Source organism: Schistocerca cancellata, chromosome 9, assembly GCF_023864275.1.
Source record: "Schistocerca cancellata isolate TAMUIC-IGC-003103 chromosome 9, iqSchCanc2.1, whole genome shotgun sequence".
Classification (NCBI taxonomy): domain Eukaryota; kingdom Metazoa; phylum Arthropoda; class Insecta; order Orthoptera; family Acrididae; genus Schistocerca; species Schistocerca cancellata.
The window spans coordinates 145,523,118-145,544,061 of NC_064634.1; the positions used below are offsets into that span (position 1 = coordinate 145,523,118).

Genomic DNA, 20,944 nt, shown 5'->3' on the forward strand with positions numbered 1-20,944 from the left:
ACCTCATAGCAGTGGCCAGGGGCAGCAGCTAGCAGCGGGGTCTGGGACTCGCCTGGTGGTGGTGGTGATGGTGGTGGCCGCGGGGCTGCTCCGCCGTCTTGGCGCGGCGCGGCAGGCTGTGGTGCTTGTTCTGTGGCAACGCCGGTGGGGGCGGAGGCGGGGGCGGCGGAGGGTACTTCTTGGGGGTGGAGGCGGACGAGACGAGGCCGTGGGGCGGAGGCGGCGGCTCTCCCGCCGTGGGGCTGGCCGCCGCCCCCGCCGCCGCCGCCGCCGCCGCAGCCGCCGGCGTGGCGGGCCGGTGTCAGGACACGGCGGGCGACACCACGGCCATGGCGATGCCCTCCGCCTCGCCCTGGCCGCAGCCGCCCCCGCCGCCTGCGTCGTCGCTGCTGCCGGCGCCGCTGCCCGACGCCGACGCCGACCCGGAGCCGCCGCCGCCGCGGAAGTTGCGCGCCACGCGCCGCACCAGCAGCACCACCTCGTCCTGCCGCCGCACACACAGCACACAGCCCTCAGCCACTGTGTAGCCCCAAAGGTAGACTACACTTGAAAGGTCTCTGTTGGATTCCTTTCATGTTAATTTCTTAAACCTGTTGTCATTTACGGCATACATTCCACCCTAAATTTACTGTGGTGTTTCTGACTCTATCTGGGAGGAGACTGAGCAGTGGAACGCGCTACTTTTACACATAACTAAGAACCATCTGTCACACCACTACACTTTAAAACACAGTTTATATCTAATTCGTGTCACACCGTCTCATACGGAACCTACATCCGCTTTCTTTTATACAGGGTGTTACAAAAAGGTACGGCCAAACTTTCAGGAAACATTCCTCACACACAAAGAAAGAAAAGATGTTATGTGGACATGTGTCCAGAAACGCTTAATTTCCATGTTAGAGCTCATTTTAGTTTCGTCAGTATGTACTGTACTTCCTCGATTCGCCGCCAGTTGGCCCAATTGAAGGAAGGTAATGTTGACTTCGGTGCTTGTGTTGACATGCGACTCATTGCTCTACAGTACTAGCATCAAGCACATCAGAACGTAGCATCAACAGGTTAGTGTTCATCACGAACGTGGTTCTGCAGTCAGTGCAATGTTTACAAATGCGGAGTTGGCAGATGCCCATTTGATGTATGGATTAGCACGGGGCAGGCCGGAGTGGCCGTGTGATTCTAGGCGCTACAGTCTGGAGCCGAACGACCACTACGGCCGCAGGTTCGAATCCTGCCTCGGGCATGGATGTGTGTGATGTCCTTAGGTTAGTTAGGTTTAATTAGTTCTAAGTTCTAGGTGACTGATGACCGCAGAAGTTAAGTCGCATAGTGCTCAGAACTATTTTTTTTTATTTTTATTATTAGCACGGGGCAATAGCCGTGGCGCGGTAAGTTTGTATCGAGACAGATTTCCAGAACGAAGGTGTCCCGACAGGAAGACATTCGAAGCAATTGATCGACGTCTTAGGGAGCACGGAACATTCCAGCCTATGACTCGCGACTGGGGAAGACCTAGAACGACGAGGACACCTGCAATGGACGAGGCAATTCTTCGTGCAGTTGACGATAACCCTAATGTCAGCTCCAGAGAAGTTGCTGCTGTACAAGATTTTCTGTGAACGTTTGGGCAGGCATTGTTGGTGATATCTTGACTGTGCCCCATGTTCTTCCACCTACGCTCAATGGAGCACGTTATCATGATTTCATACGGGATACTCTACCTGTGCTGCTAGAACATGTGCCTTTACAAGTACGACACAACATGTGGTTCATGCACGACGGAGCTCCTGCACATTTCAGTCGAAGTGTTCGTACGCTTCTCAACAACAGATTCGGTGACCGATGGATTGGTAGAGGCAGACCAATTCCAGACCAATTCCATGGCCTCCACGCTTTCCTGACCTGAACCCTATTGACTTTCATTTATGGGGGCATCTGAAAGCTCTTGTCCACGCAACGCCGGTACCAAATGTAGAGACTCTTGGTGCTCGTATTGTGGACGGCTGTGATACAATACGCCATTCTCCAGGGCTGCATCAGCGCATCAGGGATTCCATGCGACGGAGGGTGGATGCATGTATCTTCGCTAACGGAGGACATTTTGAACATTTCCTGTAACAAAGTGTTTGAAGTCATGCTGGTACATTCTGTTGCTGTCTGTTTCCATTCCATGATTAATGTGTTTTTAAGAGAAGTAATAAAATGAGCTCTAACATGGAAAGTAAGCGTTTCCGGACGCATGTCCACATAACATATTTTCTTTGTTTGTGTGTGAGGAATGTTTCCTGAAAGTTTGGCCGTACCTTTTTGTAACACCCTGTATACTGTATATGATAAGATACTGTCATCCCCCTTCCCTTCTGTGTGAAAGGATGAATGAGCAAATGTATTTCTAGTTGCATGCTTGAGCTTAGCATCCAAGCCTGTCTGCTAGAGAACAGTAGGACCAACGTCGGAGCAGGTAGCTACGCTTTCTAAAAGCAAAGAGGTTTCTGTTCTTAGTATGGTCCTGTCCGTCCCTTGTTATGTTGGTATAGGGAGCTGCCTCTCTGCTCACTTCCGTTTGTATCTGTGAAGCACCCTTGGGGTCCCACGGCAGTCGGTCCGCGGCGAGTGTCTGAAGTGGTAAGATCTCCGGCTAAGCGCGTCTCTACTAAGTCCATAGGACAATGGATTTCTTAAGTTAAGCCTAACTGAAAATTTAATCACCTTTATTTCAGGTTTAGATCTAAAATATTTAATGTTATCTTAAATTGCAACGCAGTGTAATTTGAGTGTGAAGTTCAGAATATCTTCCAGTAGTTGCTTTGTCACTACTTTGTGAGTAAAGTGGAACCACGTGTGGATGATCCATAACTCTAACTAAGATCGTCAATCTTAAATGCGAATGTGCGTGAATTATAATGTCTCGTCTTGACAATATTTTTCAATATAGCAACTTTTTTTTATGTTCAACCCACATGGGGTGTACTTTGTGACACCAATACCACGTGCTTATACAGTTGTTTGACCCATCAGGTTAATAGTAAGACGATAGTAACCAGTTCGAGGTTTTTCGTTTGTAATTTGTGTTTCGGTGTAATTTATTTTAATTATCAAAATTATTGCGGAGTTTCTCTCTTTGTGTAAACCAAGTTGACCACGTGAAGCATGTAGTGTAATCAACAAAGTAGTCCTCAGCTATTCTTTTCGGGAAGATTTCACAGAGAGCTAGTATGCATTTAGTATACCAGTTTGCGGTAATTTCATGACGGACAGGATTGCGCTACGAACGTAACTTCTTTGGTTGAAAATTGAATCGGTTGGTTGTGGTTAATTTCCTCTTGTATATGTTTCAACGTTCTTCGTGTGTTATTTTATGAATGCAGTGTTGTATGCAGTCTCCCCCATTCTTGGCTTCAAATTTGATGTGTTCCGTAACATTAAAAACTCACATTTTCACTATCCTAAATAAGGCACCAGTTTAGTTATGAATCAAGTTTAATAAGCTGAAATTTTAACGGAACAATGATCAATGTTAAAATATATGTCCAAATATAAACTAATTTATTTCTTTTTATTTAAATTATCTTTTTATATATACATCACCGGCTATCGTAAGATTATAATTAATGTTAGTCTGGTTGGGAATTCGGTAAGCTAGACTGGATACCTGGTGAAACAGTTGCTCAGTAATGCAAGGTTAACTTCCCCAGATAGCTCACAGCTTTTAACCCACTTTTATTGTCTTGAATATCAGCACCGATTACAGAACAAATTAATGCATCAACATTACACTCAATCTAGTTAAAAGTATCATGTGATCAAAAAGTCAGTATAAATTTGAAAACTGAATAAATCACGGAATAATGTAGATAGAGAGGTACAAATTGACACACATGCTTGGAATGGCATGGGGTATTATTAGAACAAAAAAAAAAAAGTTCAAAAAATGTCCGACAGATGGCGCTTGATCTGATCAGAATAGCAATAATTAGCATAACAAAGCAAGACAAAGCAAAGATGATGTTCTTTACAGGAAATGCTCAATATGTCCACCATCATTCCTCAACAAAAGCTGTAGTCGGGAAATAATGTTGTGAACAGCACTGTAAAGCATGTCCGGAATTATGGTGAGGCATTGGCGTCGGATGTTTGTCTTTCAGCATCCCTAGAGATGTCGGTCGATCACGATACACTTGCGACTTCAGGTAACCCCAAAGCTAATAATCGCACGGACTGAGGTCTGGGGACCTGGGATGCCGAGCATGACGAAAGTGGCGGCTGAGCACACGATCATCACCAAACTACGCGAGCAAGAGATCTTTCACACGTCTAGCAATATGGGGTGGAGCGCCATCCTGCATAAACATCGTATGTTCCAGCAGGTGTTTATCAGCCAGGCTGGGGATGATGCGATGCTGTAACATATCGGCGTACCTCTCACCTGTCACGGTAGCAGTTACAAAACCAGAATCACGCATTTCCTCGAAGAAAAAAGGCCCGATAACGGTAGAACCCATACCGTGACTTTCTCGTCGTGCAATGGAGTTTCCACGACAGTTCTAGGAATTTCGGTAGCCCAAATTCTGCAGTTGTGGGCGTTGACAGACCCTCGGAGCATGAAATGAGCTTCGTCGGTCCAAAACACGTTACTCGAGCAATCGTCATCTTCCGCCATCTTTTGAAACGCCCACACCGCAAATGCCCTCCGCTTCACTAAATCGCCAGGTAACAGGGTACGGAGGGTACGCCTAAGTGCCAACCAAACAGTAGTGTATGGAACGCCAGTGCGACGTGCGACTGTACGAGCGCTGACTTCCCCGTGAATAGACGAACCCGCTACAGTCTCCATTTCTTCCTGAACTATCTCAACAGCATTACGCCTTGTGCTCGGTCAGCCACTACGGGGTCTATCGTCTAAACAACACGTGGCTTCGAACTTAGAAATCATTCTCACCGCAGCTGCATTTGTCAACGGTCCTTTACCCGTTCGAATCCCCTTCCTATGGCGATAGGATCGTAACGCTGAACTAGCACATTCCCCATTCCGGTAATACAGCTTCACTAAAAGCGCCTTTTCAGGTAACGTAAACATGCTGTGACTGCTGGCGCATCTGTTTCTCTCTCTCTCATTACAGCTCCTTTTACACACGATTGTCATGCGCAGTCACTGAGGTTTTGCTGTCCAGCGCCATCTGTCGGACGTTTTGTGAACTTTGTTTTTTTTTGTTCTAATAAAACCCCATGTCATTCCAAGCATGTGTGTCAATTTTTACCTCTCTATCTACATTATTCCGTGGTTTATTAAGTTTTCAAATTTATACTGACTTTCTGATCACCCTGTATCTCGACACCTACTAATATGGTGAGTAGCCACCCTTCGCCTTTATGACTGCTTGGTCTCTGCTGATTATTTTAATAAACACAGCAACCAGTCACTTTGTTATATACACTGATGTGGACGAGTACCTGTAAGGAGACAGCCTCATGAATCCGTCGACCCTGCATCTCAGCAGGGGCTGTTCAAGCTGGTGGATTCTCTGTAACTGCGTGGGGCATGTGCAGTTGGAGTGATTTGGGCCCCCTGATACGTCTAGGCACGACTTTAACAGGTGCCACATACGTAAGCATCCTGTCTGATCACCTACATCCATTCATGGAAAATTTTGGAAATTTGTGGCAAGGTCTTATGGGACCGAACTGCTAAGGTCATCGGTCCCTGAGCTTACACACTACTCAGTCCAACTTAAACTAATTTACGCTAAGGACGACACACACACACACCCATGGCCAAGGGAGGACTCGAACCTCCGACGGGGTAGCCGCGCGGACCGTGACAAGACGCCATAGACCACGCGGCTACCCTACGCGGCTTCCATTCGTGTCCATTGTGCATTACGACGGTCTTGGGCAATTCCAGCAGGACAGTGCGACACGCACACATCCAGAATTGCTACACAGTGGCTCCAGGAACACTTCTGAGTTTAAACACTTCCGATGGCCACGAAAGACCCCAGACGTTAACATTGGGATGCCTTGCAACGTGCTGTTCAGAAGAAATCTACTCCCCCTCGTACTCTCACGGATTTATGGATAGCCCTGCACGATTCGTGGTGTCAGTTCTCTCTAGCACCGCTTCGGACATCAGTCGGGTCCATGTCTCGTCGCGTTGCTGCTCTCCTGCGGGCTCGCGGGGACTCTACACGATATTGGTCAGGTGTTCTTTGGGTCTCCAGCTGATACGCGTTTCGAGCCTTGACCAATGTTCGGTTAGAGTAATACTCGTACATATTTGAATCGTCGTACGAACGTCGAAATGGCTATACTGAGATAACCGATCGCGGAATTAAAAAGCAGCTACAGTCACTTAGTAATGGAAAGGCTTCCGACCAGATGAGATACCTATAAGATTCTATAAAGATTATGCGAAAGAACTTGATCCCCTTCTAGCAGTAATTTATCGTAGATTGATTGAGCAACGAAAGGTACCTAACCAATGGAAACAAGCGCAGATCATTCCCGTTTTTAAGAAAGGCCGTAAGACAGATCACACAATTGGAGAACTATATCGTTGACGTCAATCTGTTGCAGAATTATGGAACATGTTATACGGTCAAGATTATGACGTTTTTTGGAAAAAGAACACCTTCTGTATAAAAATCAACATGGATTCTGCAAACAGAGATCCTGCGAAACTCAGCTCGCTCTGTTTCTCCAAGAGATCCGCAGCGCAGTGGACAATGACGCTCAGGTTGATGACGTGTTCCTTGATTTCAGTAAGGCATTTGACACCATCCCGCACGAAAAAAATACGAACTTACGGAGTATCGGAGCAGACCTGCGATTGGATTCAAGACTTCCTTGCACATAGAACTCAGCACGTCGCTCTTAATGGAACTAAATCAACAGATCTAAAGGTAATATCCGGAGTACCACAGGGAAGTGTGATAGGACCGTTCCTGTTTACGATGTATATATATATATATATATATATATATATATATATATATATATATATATATATGAATGATCTAGCAGAAAGCGTCAGATGCTCTTTAAGGCTATTCTCAGATGATGCAGTTGCCTATACCAAAGTAGCAACGCCAGAAGATAGTAAGAATTTGTAGAATGACCTGCAGAGAATTGATCAATGGTGCAGACTCTGGCAGTTGGCCTAGATTGTAAATAAATGAAACATATTGCGTATACATAGGAAAAAAAATTCAACACAGCATAACTACACTATTGATGACAAACAGGTTCAGAAAACGTCTTCCATAAAATATCTAGGCGTAACTATCCAGAGCGACCTTAATTGGAATGACCATATGAAACAGAGAGTGGGAAAAGCAGACACCAGACTCAGATTCATCGGAAGAATCTTAAGGACATGTAACTAATCCACAAAAGAAGTGGCTTATAAGGCGCTTGTTCGCCCAATTTTTGAGTGTTGTTCATCGATCTGGGATCCCCACCAGGTAGTACTGATAGAGGAGATAGAAAAGATCCAACGAGGAGCGGCGCGTTTCGTCACGGGATAGTTAAGCTAGCGAGACAGCGTTACGGAGATGCTAAACAAACTTCACTGGCAGACGTTGCAAGAGAGGCGTTGTGCATCACGAGAGATGTACTATTGAAATTTCGGGACAGAACTTTTCAGGAGGAGTTAGACAACATATTACTTCCCCCCACATACATCTGGAGTATTGACCACGAGGAGAAAATTCGAGAAATTATAGCTAATACAGAAGCTTACCTTAAATGATTCTTCCCACGCACTATTCGTGAGTGGAACAGGGTTGGAGGGATCAGATAGTGGTACCGGAAGTACCCTCCGCCACAGACCATTAGGTGGTTTGCGGAGTATGATGCAGATGTAGATGTACATAGTTACAAGATTTAGAGGAAATTGGACATTACAGCTGCCATTTTGTTTAGCTAATACACCTCGTGAGTTGTATATTTATGATGTATTCCTGTTTATGCGTACTTGCTTTCTGTTCTGCTTCTTGTTATTCCGATCCTCACCATTACGGATGTGGCCAAATGTAATCTTTGACCATAAATGTAATCTGGGATTACAGGGTGAACATGGCGGATAATGGGCTGCTTTTGTGCAAAATGGAAGTATAAATGTATCTGGGCCACATCCAGAACACATCGATATCGGCGCTAGGAATAATAGCAAGCAGAATAGAAAGGAAGTACACGTAAACAGCAATACATCGTAATTATGGAATTCGCCAAGTGTGTTAGTTAAGCAAAATTGTTATTTCGCACAAGGCAGCTTCAGCGTCCAATTTGCTGTCGATGCTGTAACTATGTACTGACTGAAGACTCAAATATGTATTACGCTAACTGAAGATGGGTGAAAGCCGGAAACGCGTATTAGCTTAAATGAAAATAAATACACCAATAAGAAATTCCAATACAGCCACAATGGCTATTCAGCAGCGTAGAGAAGAGAAGTATCTATTAATGAAAAATATCTTAATCAAATGATGCTGTTACGACCTCGGTTCTTCTCACAACCTGATAGGTTAGGAGAAATGTACTTTTGTGTAATGGATACTTTAGTAACGACATTCTGTAACGAGTGGCGAATACTGTGCAAGGGGTACGTTCGCGCAGTATCGAGAGCATAGTGTACAGAGCTTAGTGGTTACATTTAGAGCCCTACTTGGGAAGCGGGACGCAGTGACGAGGCCATCTGCCCCCCCCCCCCCAATCCCCCTGACCAGCAAGCTCTGCTCGAGCTGATGAGCCGCCCCCGCACACAGCCGCTTGTTCCTATAGACCGACTCGCGTCCCAGGCCCGTATCGGTCGCCGCACTACATACGTCACCCCTGTGTTGTACATGGGCCGAGCCGCTGGAGACAGCAAACAGCGTGTCCGTCCCCTGATTTCCGCCTCACCTCCCTCGGTGAGGTAAAGCTCACTACTTGCGTCTCCAGCACTCTTGCACACAGTTGTAGGACATTCACAGCTTACGACTCCGAAGAATAATGCCTACATTGTCTTTCAAATCCTCTTTACACAATATACCAGTATCAATAAAATATGAATTGCCTGTATATAATTCTATAGTATAAGGAAAGACAAACCTCCGTTTATAGTATTTGCAGACTTTGAGAAATATTTTGACGATGTTGATTGGAATACTCTCTTTGAAATTCTGAAGTAGCAGGGGTAAAGTACAGCGAGCGAAAAGCAATTCACAACTTGTACAAGACGGCCTTTATAGGAGCCGAGGGACATGAGAGCGAATTAGTGGTTGAGACTGGAGTGAGACAGATTTGTAGCCTAACCCCGGTGGTACTCAATCTCTACATTGAACAAGCAGCAAAATAAACCAAAGAAAAATTTGTAGTAGGAATTAAGGTTTGTGGAGAAGAAATAAAAACTACGAGGTTTGCCGATGACACTGTGATTCTATCAGAGACGGTGAAGGACTCGGAAGAGCAGCTGAACAGAATGGACAGTTTCTTGAAGGGAGCATATATGTATGTTTATATTAAACCGGGGATCTAGGAGCGATGGAGAGGCTTCATCGCGCCGTAGCCCTCAGTGGTTCAGAGCCCCACAACAGTCCACAGCAGTCCACCCACCCCACTACCGCCCCACACCGAACCCAGGGCTATCGTGCGGTCCGTCCCGCAGTGGATCGCCCCCCCCCCCTCCCCCTCTGGGTCAGGGATTTTCTCTGCCTCGTGATGACTGGGTGTTGTGTGATGTCCTTAGGTTAGTTAGGTTTAAGTAGTTCTAAGTTCTAGGGGACTGATGACTATAGATGTTAAGTCCCATAGCGCTCAGAGCCAGAGAGCCCTCCCCCTCTCCCCGGGGAACGTCTCATACCAGACGATTCTTACCCCTAATGTCTTTGTGGTAGAGTAATGACGGTGTACGCTACGTCGAAACGGTGTTTGCGCAGTTAAAAAATAAAAGTGCAAATGGCTCTAAGCACTAGGGGACTTAATATCTGAGGTCATCAGTCCCCTAGACTTAGAACTACGTAAACGTAACTAACCTAAGCTAACCTAAGGACATCACATACATGCATGCTCGAGCCAGGATTTGAACCTGTGACCGTAGCAGCTGCGTGGTTCCGGACTGAAGCGCCTAGAACCGCTCGGTCACAGCGGACGGTGCGCAGCAATCACTGAAACAGTGTAACTGAGGCGGAATAAGGGGAACCAGCCCGCGTTCGCTGAGGTAGAAGGAAAATCGCCTTAAAAACCATCCACAGGCTGGTCGGTACACCGGACCTCGACACTAATCCATCGGATCGGTTGGTACTGGGGACCGGCACGCCTTCCCTCTCACGAAGCAGCGCGTTAGATCGCGCGTCTAGCCGGGCGGGTTAAGGGAGCATATAAGATGAACATCAGCAATAGCAAAGCAAGGATCGGGGAGTTAGATTAGGAAACGACATACTAAAAGTAGTTGATGAATTTTGCTATTTGGGCAAGAAAATAAATAATGATAGCCGAAGAGCAACAGCAAGAAAAGCGTTTCTGCAGAAAAGAAATTTGTTAACATTGAACATAGGTTTGAGTGCTAGGAAGTCTTTCTGAAAGTATTTGTTTGGTGTGTAGCCATGTACGGAACTGAAACATGGACGATTAACAATTTGAACAGTAAGATTAGATGGGTAAGTCGAGTAACTAATAAAAGCTACTGAAAAGAATGGGGGAGAAAAGAAATTTGAGGCACAGCTTCACTAAAAGAAGGAATCGCTTGATAGGACACATTTTGAGATATGGAGGGATCACCAATTTAGTAACGGGGTAAGTTTGGGAGCTACAAATCGTAGGGGGACACCAGGAGATGAATACATTAAGCAAATTCAGAAAGTTGTAAGTGCAGTCTTTATTCGGAGACGGAGAGGCTTATACAGGATAGAGTGGCATGGAGAGCTGCATAAAGTCAGAAACATACACTATTTGATCAAAAGCATACGGGTATCCCAATGTAATGCGGAACTGGCCACTATATGTCACGAGAAGTGGGCCCGATAGTATATAAGGAGGCGGGGTGTGCTGTCAGTAGGGAAGCAGTAACAGCAGAATGGTTGATCGCGGAGTAGTCATTGCATGTCCACCAGGGACATTTCAGCCCTTCTAAGGATTCTCAGGTCGACTGTTGATGACGTGACTCCGACGTGGAAACTCGAAATAACAATCACAGCTACAACAATGACCAAGCAGACGTCCCGTACTGACGGAGACAGACCGTTGAGCATTGCGGAGGATGGTTGTAAAAACCGCGGTAAAGGACCAGAAAGAAGCACTCATGAATTACAAAGTACACTACTGGCCATTAAAATTGCTACACTACGAAGATGACGTGCTACAGACGCGAAATTTAACCGACAGGAAGGAAATTCTGTGATATGCAAATGATTAGATTTTCAGAGCATTCACACAAGGTTGGCGCCGGTGGCGACACCTACAACGTGCTGACATGAGGAAAGTTTCCAACCGATTTCTCATACACAAACAGCAGCTGACCGGCGTTGCCTGATGAAACGTTGTTGTGATGTCTCGTGTAAGGAGGAGAAATGCGTAATATCACGTTTCCGACTTTGATCAAGGTCGGATTGTAGCCTATCGCGATTGCGGTTTATCGTATTGCGACATTGCTGCTCGCGTTGGTCAAAGATCCAATGACTGATAGCAGAATATGGAATCGGTGGGTTCAGGAGGGTAGTACGGAACACCGTGCTGGTCCCAACGGCATCTATCACTAGCAGTCGAGATGACAGGCATCTTCTCCGCATGGCTGTAATGGATCGTGCAGCCACGTCTGTATCACTGAGTCAACAGATGGGGACGTTTGCAAGACAACAACCATGAGCACGAACAGTTCGACGACGTTTGCAGCAGCATGGACTGTCGGCTCGGAGACCATGGCTGCGATTATCCTTGATGCTGTATCATAGACAGGAGCGCCCTGCGATGGTGTACTCAAAGACGAACCTGGATGCACGAATGGGAAATCGTCTTTTCCTCGTATGAATCCAGGTTCTATTTACAGCATCATGATGGTCGCATCCGTGTTTGGCGACATCGCGGTGAACGCACATTGGAAGCGTGTATTCGCCATCGCCATACTGGCGTATCACCCGGCGTGATGGTATGGGGTGCCATTGGTTACACGTTTCGGTCACCTCTTGTTCGCATTGACGGCACTTTAAACAGTGGACGTTACATTTCAGATGTGTTACGACCCGTGGCTCTACCCTTCATTCGATCCCTGCGAAACCCTACCTTACAGCAGGATAATGCACGACCGCATGTTGGAGGTCCTGTACTGGCCTTTCTGGATACAGAAAATGTTCGACTGCTGCCCTGGCCAGCACATTCTCCAGATCTCTGTCCAACTGAAAACGTCTGGTCAATGGTGGCCGAGCAACTAGCTCGTCACAATACGCCAGTCACTACTCTTGATGAACTGTGGTATCGCGTTGAAGCTGCATGGGCAGCTGTACCTGTACACGCCATCAAAGCTCTGTTTGCCTCAATGCCCAGGAGTATCAAGGACGTTATTACGGCCAGAGGTGGTTGTTCTGGGTACTGATTTCTCAGGATCTATGCACTCAAATTGCGTGAAAATGTAATCACCTGTCAGTTCTGGTATTATATATTTGTCCAATGAATACCCGTTTATCATCTGCATTTCTTCTTGGTGCAGCAATTTTAATGGCCAGTAGTGTTTTACCATTAATCTAGCAAGAACAATGGGTCTGCATTGGGAGTTGCAGAAAGGAAGATTAGCGTTTAACATTCTGTAAACAACGAGGTCATTGTGAGAGTTAAAAAGAATGGGGTACAATGAACGAGCAGCTCCTCATAAGCCGCACATTTCCGTAGTCAGCGTTAAGTGAGGACATCTACATCTACATGGTTACTCTGAAATTTACACTTAAGGGCCTGGCAGAGGGTTCATCGAACCATTTTCATAGTACTTGGAGGAGATGTAAAGAGCGACACCGCGGACAGTGGATGACTAGCAACAAGTCATGACTCATCCTTTACCCTGTCGCAATCCGATGGAAGTGCTTAGGTTTGGCGAATGCCAATAGTACGATACCTGCCAAGATGTTCTGAGGAAAGAATGTGGATTAACAGTAAACGGAAGATGATGATAACGAAAAATAGCAGAGATTAATGATTAAGTTAATATCAGCACTGGGGACCACGACGTAAACACAGTGTAGGAATTCTCCTACCATGAAAGGAAAATAACATATGGTGGTCGAAGCAAGAGGGTCATAAAAAGCAGATTAGCACAGGCAAAGGGGGCATTTCTGGTCAAATAAAGACCTTAATGCGAAGAAAAAATTTCCGAGAATGTACGTCTGGAGCACACAGTTGTATGTTATTGAATGATGGACTGTGGGAGAACTGCACGAGAAGAGAATCGTGGCTTTTGAGACATGCTATAGAAGGATGCTGAAATAAGGTGGACTGATAAAGGAAGAATCGGTAAGGTTCTCCATAGAATCGCCGAGGAAAGGAATATGTGGACAACACTGACATGAAGAAGGGACTGGATGGTACGATATTTCTTAGCACATCAGGGAATAGCTTACATGGTACTAGACGGAGTTGTGGAGGGTAAAAGCCGTAGGGGAAGACAGAGATTCGAACAGATCCGACAAATAATTGAGCACATATGGTGTAAGTGCTAATCTGAGATGAAGAGGTTGGTACGGGAGAATAAATCGTGGCCGGCCGCATCAAACCAGTCAGAAGACCGATGACCCGAAAGAAAGCACAAGGGACCAAATGCGAGTTGTGAACTACGCGTAAATTACAAAACAAGACAATGAGGATGAACTGCAGCTTTGACTCTCTTTCTTAGAGCTAGAGAAATCTTTTGACTTTCACGACAAAATATATACTCCTCAAATGAATTTTTGCTGTGCAACGGGGTGTGCGCCGTTGTGGAACTTGTTTGCAGATTGAAGCTGTGTACCTGATCTGGACTCTTAACTCAGAACTCCGGGCAATTCTGTAATCAACTGAGATAACCAGATGGTTTGTGAGTCGAGAGCCGGTAGCTCAATCGGTAAAGGCATTATCAATCAAAGGCAAGGTTCCGAGTTCGAATCCCGGTAGGTAATACAGTTTTAATCCGACAGGAAATTTAAGAACAGCACACTTTTCGCTGCAGAGTGAAAGATTCTTGCTGGAAACAACCTCTCTGGACTGTGACCAGTTACTTCTCCGCAATATCCTTCCTTCCATGGGAGGTAGTCCTGCGAGCTGTGCAGCAGACTTTGCGCGAAATTTGGAAAAGAGGAGAAGGTACTGCCGAAGGATAGCTGTGAGGGCGGGTCATAGGTCGTGTCTGGGCAGGTCACTTTGTTAACAGCACTGCTGACTAAAAACAAGACTGTGAGTTCCACTCTCAGTCCGGTACAAAGTTTTCATGTGTCATGAAGTTTCAAATCCTATGGTAACAGCTCTGGGGAAACAAAGCATTGTTCACCAGGACAGTGGGAAATGAGAAACTTAAACAAGGTATCACGCTGGGGGGTTTCGTACACTTAGCAGCTCTACAGGAGCCTTTGAGATACCTAAAGGCATAAAAAGAAGAAGAAGAAGGGAATTAATACACTAGTGGCCATTAAAATTGCTACACCACGAAGATGTGCTATAGACGCGAAATTTAAACGACAGGAAGAAGATGCAATGATATGCAAATGATTAGCTTTCCAGAGCATTCACACAAGGCTGGCGCCGGTGGCGACACATACAACGTGCTGAAATGATGAAAGTTTCCAACCGATTAGTCATACACAAACAGCAGTTGACCGGCGTTGCCTGGTGAAACGTTGTTGTGATGCATCGTGTAAGGAGCAGAAATGCGTACCATTACGTTTCCGACATTGATAAAGGTCGGATTGTAGTCTATCGCGATTGCGGTTTATCGTATTGCGACATTGCTGCTCGCGTTGGTCGAGATCCAATGACTGTTAGTAGCATATGGAATCGGTGGGTTCAGGAGGGTAATACGGAACGCCATGCTGCATCCCAACGGCCTCGTATCACTAGCAGTCGAGATGACAGGCATCTTATCCGTATGGCTGTAACGGATCGTGCAGCCACGTCTCGATCCCTGAGTCAACAGGTGGGGACGTTTGCTAGACAACAACCATCTGCACGAACAGTTCGACGACGTATTCAGCAGCATTGACTATCAGCTCGGAGTCCATGGCTGCGGCACTTTGAACAGTGGACGTTCCATTTCAGATGTGTTACGACCCGTGGCTCTACCCTTCATTCGATCCCTGCGAAACCCTACATTTCAGCAGGATAATGCACGTCCGCATGTTGCAGGTTCTGTACGGGCCTTTCTGTATACAGAAAACGTTCGACTGCTGCCCTGGCCAATACATTCTCCAGATCTCTCACCAACTGAAAACATCTAGTCAATGGTGGCCGAGCAACTGGCTCGTCACAATACGCCAGTTACTACTCTTGATGAACTGTGGTATCGCGTTGAAGCTGCATGGACAGCTGTACCTGTACACGCCATCCAAGCTCTGCCGTTATTACGGCCAGAGGTGTTTGTTCTGGGTACTGATTTCTCAGGATCTATTCATCCAGATTGCGTGAAAATGTAATCACATGTCAGTTCTAGTATAATATATTTGTCCAATGAATACCCGTTTATCATCTGCATTTCTTCTTGGTGTAGCAATTTTAATGAGCAGTAGTGTACATGTTAATGGGACATGCTAAAATCACCTTTGTTTTGTATCTATTTCGCATAAACATTAACAACGAACTACTTTGAAAGAAAGCGTGAAAATCAGCAACAATAAGGATTAAAAGAACGTGAACTGCGCGCACATAAATTTTACACGTTCTGTATAGTTTGTTAACGTGTGCGGACTTAGATACAAGGGGTGGAGGGAATGTAAGAATATACTTTACGAAGCGAAATAAAAAATAAAGCTTCACTTTGGTATAAACGAAACAATACCGATGGTTAGGCAGTGTAAGTGCCATTTTTTCATAAAACGCGTTTCCTGTGCTGCTGTTTTGTTGGTACGCTGTTCCATGTCCATAGACTTGTTCCATGTGCCAAATGATGGAGAAAAGTTTGAAATGCTCATTACTAGACGGCACATGGTCTTTGTGTTATGCAGTACTTCCCTATGGAGTTAAAAGTGCCCTGCACCTAGGTCTCCTCCATTTACACTGCGGGAAAAATAGCAACAAAAAAAAAATGGTTCAAATGGCTCTGAGCACTATGGGACTCAACTGCTGTGGTCATCAGTCCCCTAGAACTTAGAACTACTTAAACCTAACTAACCAAAGAACATCACACACATCCATGCCCGAGGCAGGATTCGAACCTGCGACCGTAGCAGTCCCGCGGTTCCGGACTGCGAGCCTAGAACCACTAGACCACCGCGGCCGGCAAAATAGCAACACCAAAAAATAAATAATGTATAGTACTGAAGTCTGGGTAACGTATTTAAGTGATTAATAGGTTAATGTAAGCGTGAGATAAGACTTGGCAACTGTGAAATGCTGGTACATTAATAAACACTGTAGTCGCCAGGATGTTGAATGAAAGCATCCAAACGTGCATGCATTGTGTTGTGCAGGAGCGGATGTCAGTTTGTGGGATGGTGTTCCATGCCTGTTGCACTTGGTCGGTCAATACGAGGACGGTTAATGCTGTCTGAGGATGACGTTGGAGTTTTCGCCCTATACTGTCCCAGATGTGCTCGACTGGAGACAAGTCGTGCAGGTCAAGGCAACATGTCGACACTGTACAGCTTGTTGGGTTACAGCAGCGGTATGTAGACGAGCGTTATCCTGTTGGAAGACGCCCCCTGGAATGCTGTTCATGAACGGCAGCACCACAAGTCGAATCACCAGACTGACGTGCAACTTCGCAATCACGGTACGTGGGACCACCACCAGAGTACTCCTGGTGTTATACCAAATCACAACCCAGACCATAACTCCAGGTGTAGGTCCAGGGAAACTAGCACGCAGACAGATTGGTTGCAGGCCCTCGAATGGCCTGCTTCTAACCAACACACGCACCCCAGACCATAAGACCAGCTGTACATCCAGTGCGTCTAGTACGCAGACAGCTTTGTTGCAGTCATCACTGACCCTGAGGCAGAACCAGCACTCATCAGAAAACACAACAGACCTCCAATGAGCTCTCGTTTGACGCCACTGAAATCACAAATGGGGTGCTTTGGGGTCAGTGGATTGCACGCCACAGGACGTCTGGCTCGGAGCTGCCCTTGAAGTAACCGATTTGTAACAATTAGTTGTGTCAGTGTGGTGCCAACTACTGCTCAAATTTCTGCTGCAGATTAAATACGATGCGACAGAACTGTACGCCGAGAACGATGGTCTTCCCTCTTGGTAGCGCTACGTGGCCGTCTGGAGCCCAGTCTTCTTGCGATCGTACCTTTTCGAGACCACCACTGCCAGACATCATATGCAGTAGTTACATACCTTTCAAGTCTTTCTGCAATATCACGGATGGCACATCCACCTCCTCGCATCCCTATTTCACGACATCGTTCAAACTCAGTGAGGTGGTGATAATGGCTTCTTTGTCGCGTTAAAGGAATTCCTGAGTGACATCAACTCACCACGTCCAATCGTAAAGGTACGTAACGCTCACGACTGTTACAGCGTGTATGTAAACCACACCTGATTTCCATCCTCATAGTGACGCTACTGGCGACACTCTCATGCGTGAAATTTCAATATCAGTTATGTTTCAGATGTAGAAATACGCCTACCAACGTTCGTTTACGTAGCAAAACTCCACTCCGGTGTTACAGACAATTTTCTCTCAGTGTAGTTGATGCACAGTCTGTGTTACGAGCACAGTGCATGAAAGCTATTGTTGGTATCATACGACATTTTTGTAATGGAGGGAGATAATTTGCGCCTCAAAAACAGTAAATAAGTTAGAGAAGTGAACAGACAAACAAAATGTGTCTGGAAACGTTATGAAAAGCCGTTTGTTCGTCAACAGCGCAGGACGTTGTACAATAAACTTTGCAACGTCTGATTCGAACAATGGAGTTGCGGAAGGAACGTAAGTCAATACTGAAAGACATTGTTCTTGAACTTAATTTTGTTATTCTCTTGTAAAAATTTTTAATAAAAAAGGAACGAAATGGATATTGTTGACTACAGTCCTACTACTTGGAACTTTACTGCTCTATTGCTGTCTTTATATTGCCACAAATAAAGAGTAGTGCCTCAGTGTTAATGGCACTTGTAACAAAAAACTTTCTTATTTGCACTTTGAACCATGCAGTTTTTTGTTATGGTATCCAGAATGTTCTTCATAAATTATTTATTGTCTAATTTGTCTCCTTAGTGTTTTGCAGTGATGGGGAGAGCAGCACAGTTCTGTGGTATTATCTGCATCAAAAACCCGATGATTGTCTCCGAGTGAAGTATGTCAAATCTCTTAGTGAATATGTATGTAACAGGCACCAGTTCTACAGCATGTGCTGGATGCTGGCGATTTATCGTGCCAGTCGGTATAAATTTGTATTACTAGTTAAAAGTGATTTATCTGTGGGCAGTTGGCAATCGAAATCGAAGCTGCCATATGGATACCATCTATAAGGCCGTCCATACTGACTCAATAAGTAACAGAATTTATTTTTCGATACAACTCGTCGTATAACCATTACTCATCGCGATACATCAAAGTCCTTTTATCTACGTTTTTGTCACAGGGCCATGCCCGGCGTCACGCTGGGAAAATAAATATGTAACTTCCGTGTTCAACATCTGAAGATGTGCCTGAAATGTTTTGAAAATTAGTTAATGGAATAAACAATTATTTAAAAATGTGCCTGGCTACGGATTTCTGTATTTATATAGATAAATAAAAGTTCTTTAGCGGGCCTTTAATAATATAAACACTCTTTCAAAAACTAAGCTTCCTATGGAAAATGGAAACTTTGCAGTGAGTGCATATCACCAATTTTGATTGTAGCAGGGTGACGTATGACCCTTTATGCTCAGCGGGCAATGGATAGAGGCGCGTTGGCAATTATTAGGAGAGAGAGAAAAATAAATAAGGCAGTGGAAGACGTGATTAAGACGGTAATGATAATTAAATGCAAATGATCTGCACATAACCGAATGTATGGTCAATGGACCAAGAAAGTTCCCTGATGGACTCCAAGAGAAAAGAAAAGTCTGGGAGGATGGCCTAATGGAAGTTGGGTAGACGTCACTAGAAAAATGCTGGGACAACAATAACATGAATGGCATGCCGAAGTCTGAAGGCGATCTTTATCCAGCAGTGGATGTCAAATGGAACCAAAAAAATAAAAACGTTCAAAAAATGTCCGACAGATGGCGCTTCATCTGATCAGAATAGCAATAATTAGCATAACAAGGTAAGACAAAGCAAAGATGATGTTCTTTACAGGAAATGCTCAGTATGTCCACCATCATTCCTCAACAATAGCTGTAGTCGAGGAATAATGTTGTGAACAGCACTGTAAAGCATGTCCGGAGTTATGGTGAGGCATCATTGGTGTCGGATGTTGTCTTTCAGCGTCCCTAGAGATGTCGGTCGATCACGATACACTTGCGACTTCAGGTAACCCCAAAGCCAATAATCGCACGGACTGAGGTCTGGGGACCTTGGAGGCCAAGTATGACGAAAGTGGCGGCTGAGCACACCATCATCACCAAACGACGCGCACAAGAGGTCTTTCACGCGCCTAGCAAAATGGGGTGGTTTTTTTTGGTTCTAATAAAACCACATGTCATTCCAAGCATGTGTGTCAATTTTTACCTCTCTATGTACATTATTCCGTGGTTTATTAAGTTTTCAAATTTATACTGACTTTTTGATCACCCAATATATGCTGGCGATATCCAGCACATCGACGAGGCTTGGACTCAACTATCATTGGGAGTACCCTGTAGAGATACTGAACCATGCTGCCTCTAAAGCCTTCCATAACTGCGAAATTGTTGTCAGTGCAGGATTTTGTGACCGAATTGACCTCTTGATTAAATTCCATGTTCGGTGGGTTCCATGTCGTGTGGTGTAGGTGGCCAGATTATTAACTCAAATTGTCCAGAATGTTCTTCAAACCAATTTTGATCGTTTGTAGCCTGGTGACACGTTTGGGAACATTAAGTCGATGAAATGGTCTCCAAATAGGCGAACGTAACGGTTTCCAGTTGATGATCGGTTTAGCTGGACCAGAGGACTCAGTCCATTCCATGTAAACACAGTCCATACCATTGTGGAGCCACCACCACCTTGCACAGTGCCTTGTTGACACCTTGGGTCCATGTCTTTGTAGGGTCTGCTCCACCCCTATCATCAGCGATTAGCAACAGAAAACAGGGCTCATCTGACCAGGCCACGGTTTTCCAGTTGTCTGGGTGAAAGACTGGGAAACAGGCGGTTTCATTTATTTCACATTATCGATATTTGGTATGCAAATTATATAGACTGATATGTAGATCAAATTAATTTCATTTGAAAAGAGCGTACTACTTTATTTTTATTGGATATTCTCCGAGAGTGTTTGCCAATACATGAAATACTTGTAAGCATTTTATTTCTTGATTGGCTGGGCTGAAAATTTTGCAGGTAGGCAGCAGATCAAAGTGGGCCGAGGGTTACCATTAAATAAACGCAGCTTGTAAAAAGTGACGCTGCCGACAGGTAGGACAGTGTTCGCCGAAGGCTGTTGTGTGCACTGGATAGGATGAGGGGACATCCGTAATGAGCTGGCACAATGCGGACAGCAGGTAAAGCCACGGCTGTCCAGACGACTGCAGATGAGTCTTTGGAATTCTGCCCTAGTTGCAGAAGATCCAGATGCCAGACTAAGATCTACTGGGAGCACAGAAAGGAAACGATGTTATACTGCATTTTGGGAATTGATCGTCAGTGTTGGAACCTCATTAG

General features: G+C 45.3%; 1 protein-coding gene across 1 annotated transcript in view; it reads right to left on the reverse strand.

Annotated features, from left to right (window-relative positions):
• Positions 1-421: 421 nt before the first annotated feature.
• The window catches only part of LOC126101241 (potassium channel subfamily K member 3-like), a gene marked incomplete at its 3' end in the record, with an annotated part of 334,125 nt that continues 313,602 nt past the window's right edge, over positions 422-20,944 (reverse strand). Inside the window, exon 5 of the mRNA XM_049911929.1 lies at positions 422-484. Coding sequence (XP_049767886.1) covers positions 422-484 — 63 coding nt within the window. The remainder of the gene's footprint in view (positions 485-20,944) is intronic.